The sequence below is a fragment of the Oncorhynchus mykiss genome, chromosome 27 (genome assembly GCF_057628025.1).
Source record: "Oncorhynchus mykiss isolate SJ-2025 chromosome 27, ASM5762802v1, whole genome shotgun sequence".
NCBI classification, from domain to species: domain Eukaryota; kingdom Metazoa; phylum Chordata; class Actinopteri; order Salmoniformes; family Salmonidae; genus Oncorhynchus; species Oncorhynchus mykiss.
Genome location: NC_143048.1, coordinates 22,528,118 through 22,555,985, shown reverse-complemented (window position 1 = coordinate 22,555,985; position 27,868 = coordinate 22,528,118). Strand labels below are relative to the sequence as shown.

General features: G+C 43.4%; 2 protein-coding genes and 1 non-coding gene across 3 annotated transcripts in view; 2 read left to right on the top strand and 1 right to left on the bottom strand.

Moving 5' to 3' along the window:
* Positions 1-1,721: 1,721 nt before the first annotated feature.
* Positions 1,722-12,325, bottom strand: LOC110507128 (protein moonraker). Its single transcript, XR_016492455.1, has 14 exons — positions 11,899-12,325; positions 10,260-10,546; positions 9,873-10,140; positions 9,560-9,769; positions 9,236-9,457; positions 8,558-8,773; positions 7,361-7,546; positions 7,060-7,218; positions 6,785-6,939; positions 4,936-5,025; positions 3,084-3,167; positions 2,541-2,632; positions 2,168-2,334; positions 1,722-1,929 (listed from the first exon to the last, which is right to left on the bottom strand). It is a non-coding gene; the product is annotated as a protein moonraker (transcript).
* Positions 12,326-12,550: 225 nt separating this feature from the next.
* LOC110507770 (thioredoxin domain-containing protein 17) lies at positions 12,551-17,782 on the top strand. The gene is made up of 4 exons (XM_021587998.3): positions 12,551-13,359; positions 13,643-13,724; positions 16,801-16,876; positions 17,194-17,782. Exons 1-4 carry the CDS (start codon positions 13,215-13,217, stop codon positions 17,260-17,262), a joined length of 372 nt encoding a protein of 123 aa, XP_021443673.1. The 5' UTR covers positions 12,551-13,214; the 3' UTR covers positions 17,263-17,782.
* Positions 17,783-18,284: 502 nt separating this feature from the next.
* LOC110507127 (nucleoredoxin) overlaps positions 18,285-27,868 on the top strand; it is an 88,183-nt gene continuing 78,599 nt past the window's right edge. The window contains exon 1 of the mRNA XM_036965791.2: positions 18,285-18,861. Coding sequence (XP_036821686.1) covers positions 18,553-18,861 — 309 coding nt within the window. The 5' untranslated portion in view covers positions 18,285-18,552. The remainder of the gene's footprint in view (positions 18,862-27,868) is intronic.

The window sequence follows — 27,868 nt, the reverse complement described above, 5'->3', positions numbered from 1 at the left end:
CAGGAGGATACAGGTAGCTAGTATCTACAACACAGGGGTAGAAGTAAAGCTATCTGGCCAATCAATACCAATGCAGAATCAAGAAAGCCATGGTCAGTTAGTTCTGCTAGTGTTGTTTTACTCATAAACCATATGAAATAACTAGGCAAAGTCATAACCTGCGCTATGAATGGAATTTGGGTTGACCACATCTTCCTCCCAACCCACAAAATAGACAGCAAAGAGCTAGTGGTTGTAGTTTCTGCTGGTCTTTAGAGACAGAAATAGGTTACAGGTGGATAGGTAAAAGCAAACGGACAGAGTGAGAGATGAGTCACAGAAGAGTTGGTCTGAGCCCCTCCAGAAGGTCCAGGAACAGTGAACTACACTGTCTTTAATATGCTAATGGTGCAGCTGCTTGAATATGTTTTCACTGCATCATGCTGGCATGTCCGCTCTGCTCCACTCTCAACAACTTACTTCCCCTGTCAGCCGTTGGCTCTCATCTCTCACCCCTCCTTCTTCTTCAAGCAATGGCAGCTACAGCTAAACCTCTGGGCAGGGGAGGGAGGCAGAGGCACACTGATGCACTCCCTTTATGTCTTGCCAGAGGGTGAGGTGGGGGGGGTTAGGGTTTGAAGGGGGTTAGGTTTGGTCTCATCGCAGCCTGGAGAGATTAGGGGTGGAGAAGAACAGCCAGAATTGAGGCACAACAAAGCAGTGCATTCTGGGAAAGGCATAAACAACGTTCCACCTCCATCCGTTTTGTTGATCGTCTGGAATGGACGTCAACTGCAAAATAAAGTAATTGACAGTTTTTGGGACAGTGATTTTGTTGGGCACTTTCTCACAGTCTTAAATTTAGGGGATCAATGTTCTGCATCAGTTTTGTCTCGTTATATTGTCCTTTATGAGTTCCTGCCTGATAAGGTACATCTAATACAGCAGGTTAAGTGATGTCATACACCATTACCCTCTGTAATTAATTCCCATTTAGAGGAGACTGCAGAAGTCCCATCACCCAGTATAGCATCTCATAACCATTAACTACAATCTGCAACATCAACAAATTATAAATGTATAATTAAGCAATAATGGTATATGGCCAATATACCACTGCTAAGGGCTATGCATGACGCAACGCAGAGTGCCTGGATACAGCCCTTGGCCATGGTATATTGGCCATATACCACAAACCCCTGAGGTGCCTTATTGCTATTATAGTGGTTACCAATGTAATTACAGCCGTAAAAATAAATTATTTGTCATACCCGTGGTGTATGGTCTGATATACCACGGCTGTCAGACAAATCAGCATTCAGGGCTAGAACCACCCAGTATATAATGTAATTTATTCCTTATTAATATATATCTGTTTCTCAAACCATCTGTCCATACATCAACCCATTAAACTCAGACAGGGCTTGAAGCTTTCTCTAAGATGGTGGCTGCAGTATTGCATGGTGATTACTACAAAACAAACATATTAATATACAGATACTGTAACAATACACAATGTTCTATTGAATTCTGTGCATAGGATTATTCAGAGAAAAGAGCGCTTTGGCAACACCAGATGAAAAAACACCCGGTCTCCACAGGGCTCTCCAGGACAATGTCAGACGTGGTGGTGTGTCTCAGTGTTGGCCCGGTGATCCTGACGGGCTGAGGAGAGACTGGCCTGGAGCAGGCCTCTAGGGCCTTGAGAGAGAGATGGGGATGGGAGAAAGAGGGGTGGAAAAGGAGAGTTAGGAAGAGGGATAGCCTTGCTCTCAACTGGCTGAAACAGCACTAAGACAATACCTCCACCTGCAGTGCACCAGAGGAACAACAATTCAAACCCTCATGTAAACTGCCTGTTTACTCCCCAGTTGTGTCCCCTTTGTCCCAGTAGTGAGGGTCTGAGTACGTGATGGTAGAAAAGTGCCTCCTCACAACTTCCTGGTCTTTCTGCTCAGACACATAGATGATAAAATAAGTATATTATTTAAATACATTTTTCAGCCAAACAATAATACAAATCCGGACAGGACTGGACAGTGTATTCACTGTATCCCCATAGTACAGCTTGACCAAGGCTGTCAAACATCACACAGGCCTTGCATGACAAACTAACTAGCGGTGCCCTTTCAAACTCCCTGTGACCTTTGTGTGGTGGTCTTTCCTTAGGGCCATGCTCAGGGCTCACCTCCATCTCCTCCATGCGTAGCAGCATGCTCTCCAGGGTGGGGGCCTGGAGCTGGCGCTGGGCCAAACCCTCCATCTGTCTGTCTCCGCCACCCAGGTGGCCAGCACTGCATCAGCCAGCAGCTTCTCTAGCAGGGCCTCACTCAGCACCTCAGTGCACTCTGCAGCCTGGAGAGGGAGGTAGATAGCACAGAGCTCATCACATGCGTTTTATGGAATCACTTCATGGTTGTTTCCCGAAATGGCACCCTATTCCCTATATAGTGCACTACTTTTGACCAAAGCTCTATGGGCATTTGGGACTCAAATACTGAGAAAAACAGAAATATTGGTAATATAAGTCAGTATCATTACAATATGACAGGGCTACTCACTCTGTCTGTAGCCTGCTCAGACAGCCGATGCCTCAGTGACGATGTGGCCTTTCTGTCCCGGGTCTGAGAGGCAGCAGCTCCCATCTGCTGGGGTACACAGGTAGAGCAAGCTCAGTACCACACCACTACTGACCTTCTCCTACCTAACACAAACCACTCCTACTCTAACTCAGTCTTGTCACTCAGCACATACACAAGGCTGCAGCAGTACACCCTAGGCCTAGCTGTAAATTCCCTATTCATTTCACTGTGGTGGCACAAATATGGTGGTAAAAGCTGTATGGATTTTTCAATTACAAATGAGATGTATTGATTTTCCCACTCCTCTGAGGGCAGTGGAATTCCTGAGTGAGGGGAAGCTTTCCTTGGTCCAGGCTTTTCTTCTGTAACAACAATGTGGGTATTGAGTGACAGCAAAGTTACACACTCAGTTATTTATTCCCCTACCTGCTGAAAAGCAAGAAAAAACTCAAAAGGATTGTCTATTTTTTGTGTCCATACAACCCTTTATTTTTTTTAGGGATAGTTTAAATGTCTCTTGGGCCTGGTCCAAGAGAGGCTGAAGTCTCCCTCGGGCCTCCCTGCTCAACTCTCTCAGCCCACTGGGTTGGAGAGCCCACCTCAGACCTGACACACACACATGCGCAAGCCTGGTGTGACAATATAGTGTCTTTGAATCCTGTCTACAATAAGTTGTTGAAATCAAATCGAACTTTATTCGTCATATGCGCCGAATACAACAGGAGTAGACCTCACCATGAAATGCTTACTTACAAGCCTTTAACCAACAATGCAGTTCAAGAAAGAGTTAAGAAAATATTTACCAAATAAACGAAAGTAAAAAACTAATAAAAAGTAACACAAAATAACGAGGCTATATACAGGGGTACCGGTACTAAGTCAATGTGTGGGGTTACAGGTTAGTCAAGGTCATTGAGGTAATATGTACATGTAGGTAGGGGTAAAGTGACTATGCATAGAAAATAAACAGCGAGTACCAGCAGTGTAAAAACAAAAAAGTGTGTGTGGTGGTGGGGGGTTTAATGTAAATAGTCCGATGGCCATTTGATCAATTGTTCAGCAGTTTAATGGCTTGGGGATAGAAGATGTTAAGGAGCCTTTTTGGTCCTAGATTTGGCACTCCGGTACTGCTTGAGGTGCAGTAGCAGAGAGAACAGTCTATGAGTTGGGTGACTGGAGTCTTTGACAATTCTTGGGGCTTTCCTCTGACACCACCTTCTATATAGGTCCTGGATGGCAAGAAGCTTGGCCCCAGTAATGTACTGGGCCATACGCACTACCCTCTGTAGCGCCTTACGGTCAGATGCCGAGCAGTTGCCATACCTAGCAGTGATGCGTGATGCAACCGGTCAGGATGCTCTCGATGGTGCAGCTGTAGAACATTTTGAGGATCTGGGGACCCATGCCAAATCTTTTCAGTTTCCTGAGGGGGAAAGGTGTTGTCGTGCCCTCTTCACGACTGTCTTGGTGTGTTTGGACCATGATGATGTGGAGACCAAGGAACTTGAAACTCTCGAACTGCTCCACTACAGCCCCATCAATGTTAATGGGGGCCTGTTCGGCCCTCCTTTTCCTGTAGTACACAATCAGCTCCTTTGTCTTGCTCACACTGAGGGAGAGGTTGTTGTCCTGGCCCAACACTGTTGTCTCATCGTTTTCGGTGATCAGGCCTGTTGTGTCGTCAGCAAACCTAATGATGGTGTGGAGTCATGTTTGGCCATGCAGTCGAGGGTGAACAGGGGGTACAGGAGGAGACTAAGCACGAATTGGAGTGGGTCTAGGGTATCTGGGAGGACGCTGTTGATGTGAGCCATGACAAGCCTTTCAAAGCACTTCATGGCTACCGACATGAGTGCTACGGGGCAGTAATCATGTAGGCAGGTTACCTTCGCTTCCTTGAGTATATCCTACGCGTCAGACACGTTAAAGAAACATCTTTGTCCAGTTTGAGGTGAGTAATTTTTTCGGTCATCAGAGACGTTAGCAGCAACATTATGTAGAAAATACGTTTTTTTAAAAAAGTTACAAACAACGCAAAATAAAACCGAACAAAATAGCACAGTTGGTTAGCAGCCTGTAAAACGGCAGCAATCCCTACCGGCGGCATTTCATTTGAATTTAATTTTGAACTTGAATCCCCTCTGGCTTGGTCATATGGTTTGTCCATTGATTTCCAGACTCATACTTGTCACAAACCTGAAGGGCTTCAGGGATGTGTTAAGTTGTCATCATTTCACACTGAGGAATTAGTACCTTGACACAACTACTGAACATTTTGACCTTCCACTTTTAGCTTGACGGGTAGACTAACAGTATATTTGTTCCCAGGCTATGACAGGGAGTGTGTACAGGACGTAGTACTACACTAGTGTACTGGATTCTCTGGATGCGTTCTGCTTCATCTTTACTCAGCTGAATTAGGTCCCTCAGTCACTACATGGTCATTCTGTCAATCCAGGCTTGCCTGTGCATTCACATAAAGACAACACAAGACAGAACCGTTTCAATTAGAGATCCACATATGTGGATGGCCAGGGTAGGCAGCCATTGTAAAATAAGAATTTGTTCTTAACTGACTTGCCTAGTTAAATAAATAAAAATCCAGTCCTAATGTCAGCCACCAAAATCAGGCTGCAGACATTTGATTAATTATAGACCTCAATTGCACTAATTAAGTTTTGATTAGTGTAGAGGGTTGCTGTGCACTTGAATTTAGGGCAGGCAGGCACTGCTTTCCATCAGGTGCTTTAAAAAAATAATAATGTCCCCAATCTAACAAGCAAGCGCCTAGATTTAATTTATTGGAGAGGTTAACTTTCAATTGGAATCAGAGTATTGCTTGCAGCTTTCAGCAAGTGGGGTCTGAGATCAGGGTTTTAAATGACTTAATTACTCAAAATGAGCAAACTCATAATTTAACTGTTCCCTGGGCAGTTTCCATTGGTTCATTCATTCTGCCAGTCCACACAGCTATAAAACATACACACTATTTATACAAAACTCCCCTTCCAATTAGTGGATTCAGCCACACCCATTGCTGACAGGTGTATCAAATTGTGCACACAGCCATGCAATCTCCATAAACAAACATTGGCAGTAGAATGGCCTTACTGAGGAGCTCAGTGACATTCAACGTGGCCCCTTCATAGGATGCCACCTTTCCAACAAGTCAGTTTGTCAAATTTCTGCCCTGCTAAACCTGCTCCGGTCAACTGTAAGTGCTGTTATTGTGAAGTGGAAACGTCTAGGAGCAACAATGGCTCAGCCGCGAAATGGTAGGCCACACAAGCTCACAGTTTCATGTAATGGGTTTGCATGGCCTAGCAGCCGCACACAAGCCTAGAATCACCATGCGCAATGCCAAGCGTTGGCTGGAGTGGTGTAAAGCTCACCTCCACTGGTCTCTGGAGCAGTGGAAACGTGTTCTCTGGAGTGATGAACCACACTTCACCATCTGGCAGTCCGATGGACAAATCTGGGTTTGGCGGCTGCCAGTAGAACGCTACCTGTCCAAATGCATAGTGCCAACTGTAAAGTTTGGTGGAGAAGGAATAATGGTCCGGAACTGTTTTTCTTGGTTCAGGCTAGGCCCCTTAGTTCCAATGAAGGTACATCTTAATGCTACGGCATACAATGTCATTGTAGACAATTCTGTGCTTCCAACTTTGCAGCAACATTTTGGTAGAAGGCCCTTTCCTGTTCCAGCATGACAATGCCCCCGAGCACAAAGCGAGGTCCATACAGAAAAGGTTTGTCGAGATCGGTGTGGAAGAACTTGACTGGCCTGCACAGAGCCCTGACATCAACCCCATTGAACACCAATGAAATGAATTGGAACGCCAACTGCAAGCCAGGCGTAATCGCCCAACATCAGTGCCCAACCTCACTAATGCTCTTGTGGCTGAATGGAAGCAAGTCCCCGCAGCAACGTTCCAACATCTAGTGGAAAGCCTTCCCAGAAGAGTGGAGGCTGTTATAACAGCAAAGGGGGGACCAACTCCATATTAATGCCCATGATTTAGGAATGAGATGTTCGACAAAGAGGTGTACACATAGTTTTGGTGATGCAGTGCATTATACATCAACTAAAACCTCATGAGACTAGTAAGGTACTGTGATGCTAATAAGGCACAAGGTTGTTTGCCATGTCCAATGGTTTATGTTTTATGTGTTAAATGAAAAGATTTCTGCAAATAAAATGCATTATTGTTATTATCAGTGACCTGAGGGCTTCGTTGTGGGCATGTCTCTGTCTATCACAGGTCAGACAATAGTCCTGCTCTGCTGTCACCACACCACTCAGCTGCTGCTCTGAGGTGCCTGAGGAGGGCTTCAGAGGGGAGAAGAGACATCGAGGCTCTGGTCTCTTCTGAGAGGAGATGGACACATAAAACAAGTAGATTAGAAAAAATTACAATCAAAAGAGACTGTAAGAGAGGGAGAGTATGCAGCAAGAGTAAGTTACAAAAGAGAGACCGAGGACAAGAGAGAGTGCTCTCCTCTGATCTCACCACTGTTGTTGTTGTATAGGAGGAGAGTGAGGTGACGTGGGTATCCAGGGCACAGAGGCCTCCTTCTGTGGGTACTGACCCACTCTCAGCCTGGAAGCCACTGTTGGCTGCTGGAAACCTGCATCCCTCACATGGGCTCCCTGCATCTAGACAAAGATCATGTTTAAGAGACACAATTGTAGTGCAAATAGTTCAGGCTAGACAGTTATTAATAGACATATTAAAATACATTTAGTTGCGCCAAAAATGTGCTAATTAAACTCACTGACCTTTGTCCTGTCGGGGTGCAGGACAAAGGTCAGGTGAGCAGTGCTCCTCCTTGACTGTTGGGACCTGTACCCCACCTTCCCTGAGTTCTCTAAGATGGACCAGGCTCTCCAGGCCAGCCCTGAGCACCTGTCTGCGATCCAGCTGTGGAGGAGGCTCTGTGGCTCTGGGTGGCTGCTGATGCTGAGGGACCGCTCTCCTATTTTGCTAACATCACAACATTGGCTCATCATCAATTTTTATTGAAATGTTGTTTTGAAACACTTGAACAGCTAGGCTATGTGACCAATCATTTCTATATGCCCTTACAGATAAGTGTTACAGTGCTTGGCATGACTAATCAAACATTAGTAAATGTTTGAGGCCCTTAACACCTGCATGCTCCTTTGACAGACTACACAATTATCTGGCACAGAAACAGACACCTGCCTGCTGCTTGTTTAGCAGTGTGGAGAAGGTACAGTAGGGGGTTTGTTCATTGACAGTGAGAACTGTTATTAGTTGCCAAGGAGACCTGCGCATACTATCCAGTTCAAACCCTCTCGTGGTGTGTGGTGGTTGCATCATATCTCCCACAGGGAGACTGTACACAGTAGAAGCTAACAACCCACACAATGAGCTGCCTGCAGGAGACCCATGGCCAGAGAACCGGACGCCGGCCCTGCTCTCCCCTCTTTGTGTCAGTCAGCCAGTCCCTCATTAATCTCCACCCTGGTGCCGTGATTCAAGCTCGTTGGGAGGCCCAAACTCACACAGCACTTAAGCCTTCAGGTAATTTCCTGAGCCATGGGAACCGTAAGAATCTGCTACCTCGTTCACAATGAAAGAACAGGGTAAACAACAAAGACACGAGACGCTCAAATTAAAAATGCAATTTCAGGAATCGTTCCACCCACGCAATAAATGTTCTATTTTTGGATCAGATATTTTATCAACGGCTGAGTCTGTGTGACTGTGGTTTGAACCGTAGGATGGGGGATGCTGATTTGTCTGACACATTTGCTGTGTTGGTTGTTCCCGGTTTAATGATGTATGAAATTAATTTACATGAGTTATTGATGTTATGAGGATATGGAATAATGAGCCAATAAAAAAAAAAGACTAGATAATTAGGCTATCCTTATTAAAATGCTAATAAAATAGCTTCAGCAGCACAGCTGACTGGGACAATGAGTGTCTCTGAATGCTGAGTCATTCAGCTAGAATTAGAATGAGAACACCTGCTCGTTGCTCACAAGGGAAGGACTTCTTGGGGCCTGCTGCTCTACGAGGTCCTCTGAGACCCCTGGTGGCAGGGCCCCTGGGTGCACGGGGATGGGGGGGAGACGTGCTGCGAAGTGGAGACCTGCGGTAGCGTGCAGGGGAGGAACTGCGTGCTCGGGCGTGCCTCCTATGTACTGGACTCTCCTGCTACCTGAGAGCAGTATCCAGGGTCTGAGAGACACAGAGAGAGACACAAATCAAATATATTCTGTATACATTCAAATTAAAGAAGCCAAATAAAATCAAAATGAAATGTACTGTATAATACTTCAGCTCTACCTATGGTTTTGTAGCTCTCCAGCACATTTATTTCCACTTTCTTTAGATTGATTAGCTTTGGTTTTTAAATGGAGTATTGCTTGTATAACCTAATATAGATGTATAAGGAAGCTATGGAAAAATGACCAATAGATGTACAGTAGTTGATTGGGGAAATGTTCTGGTGCCCATCTTCTGTGTAATAAGGTGAGAGTGACCTGTAGGTGGATTAAATATATGGATGCATCGCAAATGGCTTTCTATTTCCTATATAGTGCATTACTTTTGACCAGAGACCTTTGGCCCTGCCCCTGATCAAAAGTACTGCACTATAAAGATAATAAGGAGCCATTTGGGACTCAGCCTATGACTGACCCCTAGTTTCTGCAGGATGCCCAGGGCAGTCTCTGGGATGGCTGATCCCTGGCCCACCTCCACCTTGGCCGAGCACAGAGAAAGCTGGCGGATCAGCTGGCCCAGCTCTTTACAATGGGAGGGCATCCTACCCTCAGACGTGTCAGACAGCTGATTAGTGAACCTCTGCATGGCCCTGATCGCCCCTCTTTGGGCAGCAGCCAACCTGTCCATCGATCTGGACTGAGAAAAGGAAGGCGAGGGAGATGGGTGTTAGTCTTTGTCATTGTCCTCATCATGAACCTCATCAGAGTATGACAGCTTTGGTTATTAAGTGAGAGTTACTTTGTTTGTGTGATCAATCTTCTGTGAGCGCAGTTTGTCTAAATCCTCTTGGATCTCTTTCGCTTGTTGTTGTAGCACATAGATGATGCGTGCAGAGCGGGCTGCCTGTTCCTGTCTGCGGACCACCACCCTGCGCTGCTCATCAGGCTCCAAGGGCTCTGCAACCATTCGCCTTGGAATGCACAGTATGCCAACAAGGTGCCACTCCAGCTGTGTTACCCATAGAAATATAATCACTACAACAGGCCTAGAACCTCTGACCATGGCGATTTGACTGGTAAACTCATGGGTAAGTTTAATTATGTGGAGTTACCTCTGTTTGTGAGCTGATCTAATCTCTGGATGTAGTTGGCCAGCTCTCTCTGCAGTCTGCGGGCCTCCTGGCTGAGTGCTGTCTGGGGCTCCTGGCTGGCTGTCTGCCTTGGGCCTGGGTCTCTGGTTGGGGGGGACAGGCCATGATCAGGCCCAGGGGGTACAGAGATATACTTCTGGGAGGTGTATACAAGCACCTTGGCTCCAGACCGAGTCGCTTCTTCTTTGGGGCCGGCTGTCTTTGACCTCCCCTTAGGAAAAACCCTCTTCTGCTTGAAATTGAAAAATTATCAAGGTTGATAATCGATTATAAAGGTTGATGAATGATTAATCGCAGAGTAAAATTGATATAAACTGTACAAGTGAAAGGGGAGTGAGCCTTATTTACCTGCTCCACATTGCTCTTGATGGTAGTGGTCTCCTCTGGCTGTGGTCTGATGGGGGAGCTGTTCAATGACTCCTGTCGTCTCTTCCTCAGATCTCTTGGCCAGCCTAATTGCAGCCAGCAGACGCACCTCAGACAAGAGCAGAGAAACACAGAGAGCTGCAGGTGCTATCCAGGTCATCCCAATCCTCTACCCAGGGCATCAGCTTCTCAATCACAATGGGTGCAGCTGGGCCAACTTGGCTAGCACGGTTATAGGCGTTGGGAGGCATGGCTGCATTGAAGAGTAACTGAAAGAAAACAATAGTGGCACTGGAATCATTCCTGCTGTTGCAATGACAGAGCTACCAATTTAGCTAGCTAGCTAAGTTGACGTAACATCCGGCTGTCCAACTTATGACCTGGCCACATAAACTGGCATTCACAACGTTAAAATGTTATATTTCAATATCCATCATGAGAGAGTAGAGAGTACAGTAGTATTTTATTCATCCCAATTTGGGAAATTGTTTCATCACTTCATCATCAATCAATAAAATTACAAAGTCAGGACCCATACCAGTGACAGACACATGATAAAACACATAATATAAACTGGGTGGACCGAGCCCTGAATGCTGATTGGCTGACAGCCGTGGTATACGGGTGTGACAAAACATTTATTTTTACTACTCTAATTATGTTGGTAGGGATTTTATAATAGCAATAAGGCACCTTGGGGGTTTGTGACATATGGCCAATATACCACGTTGCATCTTGCCTAAGAACAGCCCTTAGCTGTGGTATATTGGCCATATATCAAACCCCCTCAGGCATCATTGCTTAAATAAAACACCTGCATGTTAATAGCCATAAAAGATAGGTAAGAAAGTATGTTGTCTATCCTCCTGGGAAACAGCAACAACTACACAAATAAAAGGCATAACAAATTAGTCATTTGTGATGGCTGTGGGTAAAAAGGACCTTCGGGAACATCTCTGTGGAGTGTTTGGGCAGGATGAACCTGCTACTGTGTTGCATTAGAGTGCTGTGGCATTGTCCATAATCATGTGTGTTGAAGCTTGCAGCCTTTCTATGAACATGTCTTGCATTGACTCGACTGCATCTGATTGTATCACTTTCTTTATGATTTTGTCCAGTCATCCTTCACAAAGTTTCCCTTCCAACACACAATGGCATAACACAAAACACTAGCTACTACACTGCTGTAAAACATGAGAAGCATTGTGTCTCACACATTAAAATATATTAGCTTCCTTAAACAGTACAGTCTGGATTAGGTTTTTTGATAGATACTCTGGGAATTATCCTTCAGTTTATTGTCCACTATAACTCTCAGGACTCTTAATTCCCTGTGATGAGCATCGTCACCTTTTATGATACAACTTGCTTTTGCAGAATCTGAGAATTTCTGCAGGTGGCGCAGTTCATTGTTGTGTGTGAAGTAATTTATGTATTGAGAGGAAACGGGAAAGGTGACAGGGCCGTTCCTAGTGGGGTTAACGTTACCGTGTTTGCGCATATCTGGTCTCATACTGCCTGGTTCAATCTCACGAACTGTGGTCTTATTGGTCAGATAGTTCACAATCCATTTGACCATATGTGGGTTTACATGAATGTCTTTCCGCTAACGTTACCTTACCTGGGTCTGAAAAAGCCGAGTGCTTCGATTTGGACCTAATGTGACCCAGCTTTTCGATTGTCCTAGGTCATCGGGAACTCTAGGTTTGCAGTCATGGCTGTTCCTAAATCCCCTAGCTAATTACCGGTCTATCTACATCAGCTGTAGCCAGTATACCTAGCTACCTGCCTAGGTAGCTAACTAACGTTAGCTTTGATACATTTTGCAAACCCTTGCCTAGCATTTCAGTACGTATCTAGCCATGTAACCAGATGGTACAATATGCTTAGAATATTATCATGTAAAGAAAGTGAAAATATTTAGCTAGGATACTATTTGTACGGGATAGACTTCGACAGCTAGCTAGCAAGCTAATCACAGCTAAAACGGTTTAAAATGCCGCCTTGACAACAAATAATAAGCACCGCCTTCTGTAAAAACGAGAAGTGGGTATTTCTAACCTACGGAAAGCAGAAACCGTCAAACATAACCAGATGTAGGACATTTAAAATACTAATTTGACTAAAATGTGATAACTATGATAAAATTGTTGTTTTTCTATCTATTTGTGTCCATAATGTTCTGTTTGTTTCGATAAAACAGTCATCAAAAGCAGTACACGAATAGGATGATGTTGTCGTATCAGTTTTATTTTTCATAGACAGGAAGAGGAAGTGTTGTCATGCGTTTTCTGAACTGATAGCAAAGATTATGGATATACTGACAAGATACTTGCCTCTCTGCCCTAACAATGGGAGTCGTTGTCCACAAAGCGGCAAGGCGGGCTGTCTAGCTCCCGCCTATCATTTCTTTGGATTGGTGATGTCTCATATTGTATTCGATGAGGGTTGTTGACGTTAACCGTCTGTATTCAATGGAGAAATGCTACGCTACAAGCCTCATATCATGAATATGCATAGCCATCTCGAGATGACTACGGTATAAAGTGTTTTTAATCAAAGATGAGACGATGTCATGTGTCCTACTTATATCAGTACAGTCGTAACAACCCAAACATTACGAAACTTACAATCAATCAAATACACCTCAAGTAGCAAATATGCCATACATTTTTGTTGTTGACCAAATTCGAAACTCTCATTGACCTCCAAACAAAAACTCCTTGCTTGGTGGGCGAAAAAACACACAAAACACCACCTGCTGGACGGAGACAGATTTTCCGCCGAGTTGGGCCTCTCTCTTTACTTCTTCCTCTCTGGTCGTAGTATTTTAGAAGCGATCATAGTCCAACTCGTTTTTATTCTAGCGTGAAACGATTCATACCTGCTTGCTTTGCCTACGATAATTGATAATACTGCTACTTATTCTATTTCATCATGTCTCATTACGAAGAAGTAAAGGTCCATGGTTATGATGAATTCTGCAAAGCAGTGTCTGAGCGAAAAGGAAAGGACATATTCGCATATTTCTCTGGTGATAAAGACGCTCAAGGGATGAGCTGGTGTCCAGATTGTGTGGAAGGTATTATAGTTATTTTATTGCTGTATTGATTTGTACTTTACACGTATAGCGGTTGGCTTTCTTTTCCAGCTGTCTGCCATAATGCGTCAGTCTCTGCTGCATTATGGTCGGCAATTCATTGTAGCCAAGCCAACTATTCTATGTAATGTGTTTACTGGGGATGCTCGTCTTATGCTCTATTTTCTGTATTATTTTAGGAAGTTATAGCTGTTGTGTGATTTATTGCTTGCATAAATCAAAGCCACACAGATTTGCCAGCTTTGTTCTGCTCCTTCCCCTCCAGCTGAGCCAGTTGTTAGAGGAGAGATGTCCCACCTTCCCGAGGGCTCTGTCTTCATCTACTGTCAGGTTGGAGAGAGGCCATAGTATGTACTCAACTTTTTCTTCATATTTACTGGTGATGATAGGAGAATGATAATGCTGTGCTATCAACAGGCAATAGAAAATACGATTTTTTTCATACCCGCAAATGCAGCTAGTAGTTTTGAAAAGCTTAGATAAATTGTGCAAGTTGTAACATCACGATTTGTTGGCTCTCTCAGGCAGCATATTTGAATTGAGCAAAATACACTGAACAAAAATATAAAACACAATGTAATGTTTCATTACTGAAATAAAAGATCCCAGAAATGTTCCATAAGCACAAAAAGTGTATTTCTCTCCAATTTTGTTTACATCCTTGTTATTGAGCATTTCTCCTTTGCCAAGATAATCTGTCTCCTGACAGGTGTGGCATATCAAGGAACTGATTAAACACCATGATCATTACACAGGTGCACCTTGTGCTTGGGACAATAAAAGGCCACTCTAAAATGTGCAATTTGACACACAACACAATGCCACAGATGTCTCAAGTTTTGAGGGAGTGTGAAATTGGCATGCTGACTCCAGGAATGTCCACCAGAGCTGTTGCCAGAGAATTGAATGTTATCTTTTAACCATAAGCCGCCTCCAACATTGCTTTAGAGAATTTTTGCAGTACGTTCAACCGGCCTCACAACCGCAGACCATGTGTATGGCATTGTGTGGGCCAGCGGTTTGCTGATGTCAACATTGTGAACAGAGTGCCCCATGGTCCCTGTGCCCAAGAACACTAAGGTAACATGCCTGCCTAAATGACTACCGACCCATAGCACTCACGTCTGTAGCCATGAATTGCTTTGAAAGGCTGGTCATGGGTTACATCAACACCATTATCCCAGAAACCCTGGACCCACTCCAATTTGCGTACCGCCCCAACAGATCCACAGATGATGCAATCGCTACTGCACTCCGCACTGCCCTTTCACACCTGGACAAAAGGAACACCTATGTGAGAATGCTATTCATTGACTACAGCTCAGCGTTCAACACCATAGTGCCCTCAAAGCTCATCATTAAGCTAAGGACCCTGTGACTAAACACCTCCCTCTGCAACTGGATCCTGTACTTCCTGATGGGCCGCCCCCAGGTGTTAAGGGTAGGTAACAACACAACCGCCACACTGATCCTCAACACAGGGGCCCCTCAGGGGTGCGTGCTCAGTCCCTTCCTGTACTCCCTGTTTACGCATGACTGCACGGCCGTGCACGACTCCAACACCATCATTAAGTTTTCCGATGACACAACAGTGACAGGCCTGATTACCGACAACAACGAGACAGCCTATAGGGAGGAGGTCAGAGACCTGACAGTGTGGTGCAAGGAAAACCTCTCCCTCAATGTGATCAAGACAAAGGAGATCATTGTGGACTACAGGAAAAGGAGGACAGCACGCCCCCATTCTCATCGAAAGGGCTGTAGTAGAGCAGGTTGAGAGCTTCAAGTTCCTTGGTGTCTACATCACCAACAAACTAACATGGTCCAAGCACACCAAGACTGTTGTGAAGAGCGCACGACAAAACCTATTCTCCCTCAGGAGACGGAAAAGATTTGGCATGGGTCCTCAGAAGATTCTACAGCTTCACCATTGAGAGCATCCTGACAGGTTGCATCACTGCCTGGTATGGCAACTGCTCGGCCTCCAACCGCAAGGCACTACAGAGGTTAGTGCGTACGGCCCAGTACATCACTGGGGCCAAGCTTCCTACCATCCAGGACCTCTATACCTCTAAAAATAGTCAAAGACTCCAGCCACCCTAGTCATAGACTGTCCTCTCTGCTACCATCCTGCCATCCTGACAGGTTGCATCACTGCCTGGTATGGCAACTGCTCGGCCTCCAACCGCAAGGCACTACAGAGGTTAGTGCGTACGGCCCAGTACATCACTGGGGCCAAGCTTCCTACCATCCAGGACCTCTATACCTCTAAAAATAGTCAAAGACTCCAGCCACCCTAGTCATAGACTGTCCTCTCTGCTACCGCACGGCAAGTGGTACCGGAGCGTCAAGTCTAGATCTAAGAGGCTTCTAACAGCTTCTACCCCCAACCCATAAGACTCCTGAACATCTAATCAAATGGCTACCCAGACTATTTGCATCCCCCCCCCCCTCCTTTACACTGCTGCTACTCTCTGTTATTATTTATGCATAGTCACTTTAATAACTCTACCTACATGTACATATTACCTCCGTCACCTGGACTAACCGGTGCCCCTGCACATTGACTCTGTACCGGTACCCCCTGTATATAGCCTCCACATTGACTCTGTACCGGTACCCCCTGTATATAGCCTCCACATTGACGCTGTACCGGTACCCCCTGTACATAAGCCTCGCTATTGTTATTTGACGGCTGCTCTTTAATTATTTGTTACTTATCTATCTTTTTTTATAGGTATTTTTCTTAAAACTGAATTGTTGGTTAAGCATTTCACCTGTTGTTTTCGCCGCATTTGGTAGCAGTGGGGTTATGGTATGGGCAGGCATAAGCTACGGACAAAGAACACAATTGGATTTTATCAAGGGCACTTTGAATGCACAGAGATACCGTGACGAGATCCTGAGGCCCATTGTCGTGCCATTCATCCACCGCCATCACCTCATGTTTCAGCATAATCATTTATTGCCCAATGTCGCAAGGATCTGTTCTGTACACAATTCCTGGAAGCTGAAAATGTTCTTCCATGGCCTGCATATTCACCAGACATGTCACCCATTGAGTATGTTTGGGATACTCCGGATAGACGTGTACGACAGCGTTTTCCAGTTCCCGCCAATACCAGATACTGACTGATTTTCTGATCCGCGCACCTACCTTTTTCAAAAGTATCTGTGACCAACAGATGCATATCTATATTCCCAGTGATGTGAAATTTATAGATTTATTTCAATTGACTGATTTCCTTATATGAACTGTAACTCAGTAAAATCTTTGAAATTGTTGCGTTTTTATATTTTTGTTCAGTGTGTGTGTATATATATACATACACACACACACACACACAATGCACAAAATTATACGTTTGACCTAAATGTCTGACATATGTATTTTGCTTAATTTACCTTTTCATCTTCGACCAGTTGGAAGGATCCCAATAATAAGTTCAAGAAGACTCTGAAGCTCAGTGGAGTTCCCACTCTGATCCGATATGGCACGGTGAGCATAAGATCACAAAGAAAATAATTTCTAGTATAGTGATCGATTATCAAATTGCCTTTTCAAAGGAGAATTTCTCTCATCAATTTTGGGTTTTCTTTGGATTTTGTGGCAACACTCAAAGGCTCCTAAAAGCATTGAATGTTTTTTTTTATAGATAGTCTGTAAAAAACTTTAAACTGTTACAACACATTGGCACGGTTGTTATTAACCATTTATACACTTTATAAATTCTATGTAAAATATAGCTTCAGGGAAAGTGTTACCAAAACATGCTAAGTTATGTTTATTTTCTTTTCCTCCATCATCTAATTCAGCCTCAGAAGCTGGTTGAAGAGGAGTGCTTCAAAGCTGACCTGGTGAGGATGATGTTCACCGAGGACTAGAGGACCACACTCGCCCTGCACTGGGTCATCTTCCATTTCCCACTGTCCTGTCTTTTTCCTGAGATCCAGCCCCAACCCAGGCACCTTTTCACTACACTAGATTGAACAGAAATTATTGTTTCTTTGAAATTCAAATACACACTCCTCTCCCTGCGAGGTAGTGGTAATCAGTGAATGTGTTGCTATTCTTACATGGAATTAAAAAGCAACTATAACATAACCAGAGGCCTTGGTAGAGCTAGCTGACTGCTTTTATAACTTGATGTTTAATGTAGTAAATTAAATAGAAGAGTTATAATAACATAATATAATAACACTTTTGACAAATATATTAGATACCCCTAAGTGGTAGGCAGCCTACTCCTAGTATGTGATGTGCCAGATGAATTGATGATTCTTACTTATAGCAGAAATCTTTATAGTGAAGATATCAACTGAAACATTACCTGTTATACTGTGATTGGCGTGTTGTTGTGTAGAACTTAGTCAAATGAAATAAATGATGGATGGATGAAAACAATTGTATGTGTAAAATGGTTTGTCTATAGTGCAGTTCACTTTGTGAGACGCTAGGTGGCACCCTCAGCCTGTCTAAAAACATTTTATTTAACTAGACATTAGGCCTAATGTGTCTTATCATAAACATTTAGGTTCGCGTTTTATCTTGATATTTAAAACATTTTTTTATGTGAAATTATAATATTATAATATAATTGGCACATTTAATAATAGGCCATGTTGTCTTTGGAAACCGGCTCATGAAGAAGAAAGTAACCTAGCCCTAGTTCTGTCATTCGAGTTTAATGTACACATAGGCCAAACATGCCATGTGTACCATGTAGGCCAAAACATGCTCAATGCTAACAACAATCAGTCTTTGAATAGTGAACTTGATCAAGTAATGCTATTCAATACAAGACCAAACAAAGGTGGTCAGATTTTATATATATACACACACACACATACAAACATCAAGAATATTATAGAGATGCAATATCACCATTTTATAACTAGGTGTCATCAAAGAGTTGCTTTCTTGCTTTGACGTGAAGAGTGCAACCACTTCTATGAGTATAATTGGAGCGCATTCCTGCACACCACACATTGGAGCGACTGAGCTGAGTGGATGATATCTGTAGTTGTGCACACATTTGAGCATAGGCTATATAACGAATTGGGGCTCTCTCCAAGGAAGCTAAATTGGAGGACGAGGGCGTGTTGGTTTTCATTTTCTGCAGTATTGGTAAGAGAACGGAATATATTAGGGTCTGTTTCAAGGACTCGAGCAGCATGTCGGAGTTACTGGTGAATCTACTCGGGGAGCGGCTCGTCAACAGCGAGAAAGCCGAGGTGGATGTACAGGCGCTGGGCAGCAAGCTGTCCCTGGTCGGGCTCTACTTCGGCTGCAGTTTAAACGGTCCCTGTAAGCAGTTCAACGCCAGTCTGTGTGAGTTTTATAGCAAGTTCAAAAAATCATCTGAACATAAAGACAAATTGGAAATCGTCTTCGTCTCATCTGATCAGGACCAGAAACATTGGCAAGACTTTTTACAGGAGATGCAATGGCCGGCATTGCCTTTCAAAGATAGACACAAAAAGGTAAGCACTGACTAATACAAATGTGAACCTGGAATTGCACCCTGATTTAAAAAAAAAATGTGACACCCATATATTTAGGCTACCCTGGTCATTTGGCCAATAAACCCTTATATAAATAAACAACATGCTTGGCCCAATTTTTATATAGGCCTACCTTACAGTGCACAGGTGTATGCTTTCATGTGGGTCATTGGAAATAACTGACTGTGGAACCAAAAGTTGATACAGGGTCTAACATATTTAGTTTTTAATGTTGCCAGCTGACCTATTTTTTTCAGTAGGTAGATTAATTTGTCCCTGTCCCTTATGTTATGTATATAGATTACGGTTTATACAGAAGGCCCACTGTATTTCTTCCAGGTTCCATTGTTTGCATTGAATATATCATATAGCCTATCTATTGTGCACTGCAGTGCCATGTGTCACAGGTTATCTATAGCCTAAATATCCATATTGAAATAATAAAATGTCACATACACACACAGGGAAGATATGCTGATGTCTACAATGCATTGTTATTCATAGTGGAATTTGTAGAAACCTTTTTAATTCAAACACTCCGGTAACAAATTACATTGGGGGGAGAAAAAAACAACGTTTTAGGGGCAGGATCATTTACAAAACATTTACAAAAAAATCTTGAGAAACTTTAATTATTATAGGCCATTAGAAATAGTGACAATGCTATATAAATATTGATCTAAATATAGTAAAAATGTTATTTTTTTCTCTATAATATATCTTAGGTTTACTATAGCCCAGATGAAATTATCGATGCTGAAAAGAGTTATTGTAAAAAAGTAAAATGTATTTTTTTAAATCCGTGTTATTAAAATATGTGAAACTCGAGACAATGGCCTACTCTTTGGTTGTTAGGATTTTGTTTGAGGTAATTATTTAAGGGCCATTATTTAGGATCCAGAAGTCAACATCTCATAGGCCTACACATTACACAGCTATTTGAAAACAGCCATATGTCTTATAAAAGGAGAACAGATCTAAACAAATTTCCTATAAATATACCTGTAGGTGTCACATTAAGTCCTTTTTTAATCCTATTATCTGTCCATCTCTTTCATATGGGTGTAATGTAAATGTTTCAATAACAGATGTTTAGCCTATAGATGTTATGAGGATTTAAGCTCATCTTTCACAGGAAATTGCTCAATCTTTTCTATGTACCCTGTCCATTTATTTATTTATTTATTTATTTATTATTTTGCCTTGCACACAACAAACTACATGTCGCTAATATATCACAATTTGTCAAGATGTGTGTGTGTGCAGTTTAACAAATGAGCACAGTTACTCTCCCATATAATTAATCTAGGCCTATATTGTAAATATTATTACCACACTATCTTGAATCTGTATTTTATTTTCTAGACATGGATTCAATAAAAATAGCATGTTGTGAAAGCCTTTAAAATATGTAAGCTGATGTCAGTGTGTTTTTGTATCTTGTACATTTATGGGTAAAGCAATGGTTTCAGGATTAGAAATAAATTATACCTAGATGATACCTGCATCATGCTGCAGGTTAAGGATCTATTTTGGGTCCTCTGCAACTCTAGTTTCCTACATACGTAAGCATGCCTGTCTTAAAAACAAATGATGATTCTCAATAACAAATTACAATTAATCCCACTGAGACTCTCGGCTAGCCGATGTCTCTACTTGCAGTTGCATGCACATAATGTATATGCTATAAAGAATAATATCCAGGTGGGCGGATATAATATATATGTACATTGTAATCGTGAGGGAGAGAAGGGTAGAGGGAGCGAGCCGAGGTACTGTGAATATAAATCTAATTGTCTGCAGAGAACGGAGCTGCGCCATTCTCAGTGCCCTGCTGCTGCTACCCTGTTGGCAGTACAGGACATTATACCCAGTAACACCTGGTAAAGACATGATCATGTCTCTAGGCCTCACAGGATAGGTAGAAACAGTATGGTATGATTTCCTGGTTCAAAGAGAATATTTCCAAATGAAAGAGTTTCCTTGGCATCTTAGGACAATGAAATTATCACTGTCCAACTAAAAGCCAGCCTCCTTCATCACCATCTCTGCTCCCATTATTTTAAGGAGATATAAATGGTATGGTATGATTTCCTGGCTTGAAAATGTAGAAATGGTATTTTATATCTCTTTAAAATAATGGGAGCAGAGATGGTGATGAAGGAGGCTGGCTTTTAGTTGGACAGTGATAATTTCATTGTCCTAAGATGCCAAGGAAACTCTTTCATTGGGAAATATTATCTTTGAATTAAGAGTATATATAGCCATCTTCTGTGTCTCTTTACATTGCCACACCAGGCTAGTAAAAGGGATTCGCAGGAGATTTTCTGTAAGAATACTTCTGCATATACTCTGTGCCAGTGGAATGATATTATTTACAGTGTGAATGTTTTGTCATGTATTTATCTGATCTAGGCCTACATAGTTTATCCACATACTGGCAAGTAATTACATTTGACCACCTCTTCAATGAAATGCAGACATTTAGGATGATTATCTTTCAACAGTAAGGGCACACAGGACCTTTTTAAATGAGCTTTGGCTCCACACCACCCAACCTTTCCCCATAGTCATCAAATAGCGTGCTGTACATTTTATGAACTCTTTGTGAATTTCCTTAGTTTAGTATTTTCCTGTAGAACCCTAACCCTTAGTGCAACATGATTTCGATTGAATCAAGGCCCATCTAATGTGATGCAGATTGTTGGTGATGGTTTGTGTTACACTTCATTATGCAGTCCAGGCATGAAGGGGGGAATGACAGAGGGATGGCGGTTGGATGGAGGCAGGGAAGGAGGGATGGGGTTGTCTTGGGCCGGTCTGGGAGGAGCATATCTCCACAGGGCAGCATTACTGTGTTCTGAATGATGCTGGTGGAAAATATTCTGCAGCATTAACATTGCCATTGTTCAAAATTCGAGTGCGGCCACGACTTGGCTAAGGCTACTTGAGAGTAGTGTTCAATTTTGCATTTAACTCTGACAGTGTCACCAGTATTAATTGCAGAGTAATTGTGATCTTCAGAACAGCAGGGGCCTGAATGAGTGTGTCTGTTAGTGGTTTAATTGACCAGCTCTGTCCGCTCTGTTTTTATACTGAAGAGAGAATTCATGTTTCAGTGAGCAGTCAGATGTAGGTCACACTACCATAGCCTTCTGACATGTCCTAAGACATGTACATGTTTAGTGTTTACTTAAGGCTTCATGTGGCCTATACATTTCCCCCTTCAGAATTATTATTTTGGCACGTGTGTGCATTGATGTGAATGTGTTCTTCTGTTCCTGTAGCTAGGCTGTATAACGCATCAGATAGCCAACCCACAAGACTGCAAAGCTATGTAGTCTCAGGCTTTGTCTGATACACAGATGTGGTTTTATCACCAGGACAGGTATATGAAGCTCCTGGCACCTGACAAGAGAAGCTTTGCTTCAGAGGGGATACACATATACAGGACATCACAAAAGTGAGTACACCCCTCACATTTTTGTAAATATTTGAGTATATCTTTTCATGTGACAACACTGAAGAAATTACACTTTGCTACAATGTAAAGTAGTGAGTGTACAGCTTGTATAACAGTGTGAATTTGCTGTCCCCTCAAAATAACTCAACACACAGCCATTCATGTCTAAACCGCTGGCAACAAAATTGAGTACACCCCTAAGTGAAAATGTCCAAATTGGGCCCAATTAGCCATTTTCCCTCCCCGGTGTCATGTGATTCGTTAGTGTTACAAGGTCTCAGGTGTGAATGGGGAGCAGGTGTGTTACATTTGGTGTCATCGCTCTCACACTCCCTCATACTGACTGGTCACTGGAAGTTCAACCTGGCACCTCATGGCAAAGAACTCTCTGAGGATCTGAAAAAAATAATTGTTGCTCTACATAAAGATGGCCTGGGCTATAAGAAGATTGCCAAGACCCTGAAACTGAGCTGCAGCACGGTGGCCAAGACCATACAGCGGTTTAACTGGACAGGTTCCACTCAACAGGCCTCGCCATGGTCGACCAAAGAGGTTGAGTGCACATGCTCGGTGTCATAGCCAGAGGTCGTCTTTGGGAAATAGACGTATGAGTGCTGCCAGCATTGCTGCAGAGGTTGAAGGGGTGGGGGGGTCAGCCTGTCAGTGCTCAGACCATACGCCATACACTGCATCAAATTGGTCTGCATGGCTGTCATCCCAGAAGGAAGCCTCTTCTAAAGATGATGCACAAGAAAGCCCGCAAACAGTTTGCTGAAGACAAGCAGACTAAGGACATGGATTACTGGAACCATGTCCTGTGGTCTGATGAGACAAGGATAAACTTATTTGGTTCAGATGGTGTCAAGCGTGTGTGGCGGCAACCAGGTGAGGAGTACAAAGACAAGTGTGTCTTGCCTACAGTCAAGCATGGTGGTGTGAGTGTCATGGTCTGGGGCTGCATGAGTGCTGCCGGCACTGGGGAGCTACAGTTCATTGAGGGAACCATGAATGCCAACATGTACTGTGACATACTGAAGCAGAGCATGGTCCGCTCCCTTCGGAGACTGGGCCGCAGGAAAGTATTCCAACATAACAACCCCAAACACACCTCCAAGACGACTACTGCCTTGCAAAAGAAGCTGAGGGTAAAGGTGATGGACTGGCCAAGCATGTCTCCAGACCTAAACCCTATTGAGCATATGTGGGGCATCCTCAAATGGAAGGTGGACGAGTGCAAGGTCTCTAACATCCACCAGCTCCGTGATGTCGTCATGGAGGAGTGGAAGAGGACTCCAGTGGCAACCTGTGAAGCTCTGGTGAACTCCATGCCCAAGAGGGTTAAGGCAGTGCTGGAAAATGATGGTGGCCACAAAATATTGACACTTTGGGCCCAATTTGGACATTTTCACTTTGGGGTGTACTCACTTTTGTTGCCAGCGGTTTAGACATTAATGGCTGTGTGTTGAGTTATTGAGGGGACAGCAAATTTACAGGGCCTGGTGTTATACAAGCTGTACACTCACTACTTTACATTGTAGCAAAGTGTCATTTCTTCAGTGTTGTCACATGAAAAGATATACTCAAATTTACAAAAATGTGAGGGGTGTACTCACTTTTGTGATATACTGTGTGTGTATGTATGTATGTATGTATGTATGTATATCTGGATGAGCTGCACTACCTGAGCCACTTGTGTGGGTTGTAGACTCCGTCTCATGCTACCACTAGAGTGAAAGCACCGCCAGCATTCAAAAGTGACCAAAACATCAGCCAGGAAGCATAGGAACTGAGAAGTGGTCTGTGGTCCCCACCTGCAGAACCACTCCTTTATTGGGGGTGTCTTGCTAATTGCCTATAATTTCCACCTGCTGTCTATTCCATTTGCACAACAGCATGTGAAATGTATTGTCAATCAGTGTTGCTTCCTAAGTGGACAGTTTGATTTCACAGAAGTGTGATTGACTTGGAGTTACATTGTGTTGTTTAAGTGTTCCCTTTATTTTTTTGAGCAGTGTGTATATGTATATATATAATCAGCTGTGTCTAAATGAGCTGGCTATTTCTTGCTTTCCATGTACAGTTGAAGTCGGAAGTTTACATACACTTAGGTTGGAGTCATTAAAACTTGTTTTTCAACCAATCCACAAAATTCCTGTTAACAAACTATAGTTTTGGCAAGTCGGTTAGGATATCTATGTATCTACAAGTCATTTTTCCAACAATTGTTTAGACAGATTATTTCACTTAGTGGGCCAGAAGTTTACATACACTAAGTTGACTGTGCCTTTAAACAGCTTGGAAAGGACCTTGTGAAGATGCTGGAGGAAACCGGTACACAAGTATCTATATCCACAGTAAAACGAGTCCTATGGCCATAATGACCATTGTTATATTTGGAGGAAAAAGGGGGAGACTTGCAAGCCGAAGAACACTATCCCAACCGTGAAGCACGGGGATGAAAGCATCATGTTGTGGGGGTGCTTTGCTGCAGGAGGGACTGGTGCACTTCACAAAATAGATGGCTTCATGAGGGGGGAAAATTATGTGGATATATATTGAAGCAACATCTCAAGACATCAGTCAGGAAGTTAAAGCTTCCTGACGCTTTAAGGTGATCCTAACTGACTTAAGACAGGGAATTTTTACTAGGATTAAATGTCAGGAATTGTGAAAAACTGAGTTTAAATGTATTTGGCCAAGGTGTATGTAAACTTATGACTTCAACCCTATATGCTGTTGAATTTGCATAAATTCTTTACAATTCATTTTAACAGGACTTTAAGTTATTTTAAAAATAAATAACAAGGTGGCAACCCACACCAATATGACTTGCCAGTGCTTTTATCATACATGCTATGGTTAAAGGCATCATCTGTGCCTATATTGCAATCAGAAAATGTTTCCAGTAAATGGAAGGGAAGCAAGACAAGGTAATGCTCTCATCTAAATCAACATGTTTGTGTAGAGGAAACACATTTGAGTCCAGTCCAGCTGTGAGGTCTTCTTTGAAGAAGTGTGAAGTCAGCTATTGAACAACTTGGCAGCATGGGACTGTTTACCCCCTCAGTGAAAAGATGATGTCGGGCACTGATCTTGCCTGCATGCGAGTGTGATCATAGCAACTAGTAAAGAGTGGCTCTGTGCTGCATTGAGGTTGTGGGTCTGTGGGTAGTAAGTGGCCCTATTGGCCCCTCGTTTCAGGCCTGGCTGGGCTCTGGCTGTAGGCAGGGGAGGAGAAAGAGAGCGGCAGCTCTGTTGAGCAGCAATCTCACTCCATTGCCTCGTTCAGAGCCTCATCACCCACCTGGCACCTCCCTCCCTCTGTCCACCCCTCCTTCAGTAGTTCCCCCTCCCCTCCCATTATTATCTAACCATGCAGAGATAAGATGGAATACTGAAGACATTGTCTTACATTTTTTACAAGCGAGGAAGTTTTGTTTTGAAGGACCCTGGGGGCTTTAAGTTTGACTATTAGGCAGGTTTTCATTTGAAGAGTCAGATTTTTTTTTACCGCTGAATTGTTACCACTCTGATTTCACTTAAGTCATCCAGTACAAGACGTCATTCACATCAGAAAAGCTGTGGTTCACAGAACATGTTTTATTACGGTTTGATATTTTGTCATCCTTGAGTTGGCATAATAGAAAGGTCACAGTAGCTGTGGGAGGAGAACAATGTGTGTGTGGTGTTCAAGGGACCCTTTAGCAGAACAGTGGGTGGGTGGGTGCCTGTTATGGAACCAAGGCTGTGTGTGTGAGCGGAGTGTCTTGGCTGGCACTGCCTTACATGGAGAGGTACAAGCAGGAGTGGGAGAGCTGCTCGTAAATCAATTACAGCCTTCACCAAGTCTCTGTGAAAGCCCCACTTTGCCAACGCTGGAAAATAAACTCTGGGGCAGTGTGTTTCTGCTGAATCAAGAGGGGAGAGGGTAGCACATCCCAGTGAGAGAGGATGCATCCCAAATGGCACCCTATTCACTACATAGTGCACTACTTTTGACCAGAACCCAGTGGGAAAAGCTCTGTGAACAGCGTGCCATTTGGGACGCACTGTCATGGACTAGAGCCACAGCTGCTAGGTGCTTCAGTGAGGGGCTAAGGGTGCCTGTCATCAGGGTGTCACTGATCTGATGAAAACCGCCCCCTGCTCATCACATATCTCAGCCCTACGCCGCCCTACGCCTCCCTGCGCCTGCTGTATGTCTTTGATCTGGAAGGAGCAGCTGGAAAAAGCATGCTACATGCCCTCTTAATTGCAGGTGATAATGTGCAATTCCGTATCTGTAAATGCTAAATTTGGTTGGGGTTGACCTGTGTAGATGCTCTCTCACCTGTCAATTTCACTTGTATGTGACAGTTTGGGCTGCTGTTTACTGCTGCTAAGTGGATAACTAGGTGAACAAACACTGAGCCTTTTTACACGCAGGGTAAACACTTCTGATAAGCCCATGCTGAGAGGGTATAGGACCAAATGAAGCCCTGGACATAATTTAAACTTCTGCCCATCAGTCAGGATGAAAGGCTAGATAACCCCCTTCTGACGGGATGGTAAGTAAGCCCACCATGCTAAGATTACGTAGTTAAAGGATCCAGGCTAGTCATGCAATGGGGTGACCCCTCAGTGACTAACTTCTCGCCCCTCCTGGCTAGTTATGCAGTGGGGTGACCCCAAGTGCTTAATTTGTAAATCGGGAGGTGCCGGAACAAAAAGTGAGTGTTGCATGCAGATCATCGCATTTGCATAGTGGCACAGAGTAGTAGAGGTGCTTGCAGAAGTTGCATACATGGGGAATTATTTTTGTAGCCTAGGGTCTGGGATAATGTTTGCCTTTTTATGAATGTCATTTTACATGACCGGAGACCTTAGCATAATCTTCTTTAACACCGCACAAATGATTGAAATGACCGGCTACTTGGACACTTGACTAACTGACAATCTGAGATCATTAAAAACAACCTAGTCTTGAATCCATTCAACTCAAATTTTATTTGAATACAACAGGAGTAGACCTCACCGTGAAATGCTTACTTATAAGCCTTTAACCAATAATGCAGTTCAAGAAATAGTTAAGAAAATATTTACTGAATAAACTCAAGTAATTAAAAAAAAAAGTAACACACTATTGAGGCTATATACTGGGGGTGCCGGCACAGAGTCAATGTGTGGGGGGTACAGGTTAGGTGAGAGAATTTGTACATGTAGGTAGGGGTAAAGTGACAATGCATAAATAATAAACAGCGATTAGCAGCAGTGTAAAAACAAAGGGGGTGGGGGGGTCAATGTAAATAGTCCGGGTGGCCATTTGATTAATTGTTCAGCAGTCTTATGGCTTGGGGGTAGAAGCTGTGAAGGAGCCTTTTGGTCCTAGATTTGGCACTCCGGTACCGCTTGCCATGCTGTAGCAGAGAGAACAGTCTATGACTTGGGTGACTGGAGTCATTGACAATTTTTGGGGGGGCCTTCCTCTGACATACTACTGGCTTAAGCAGGGGGACACATCTGGCACTGCAGGATTTGAGTCCC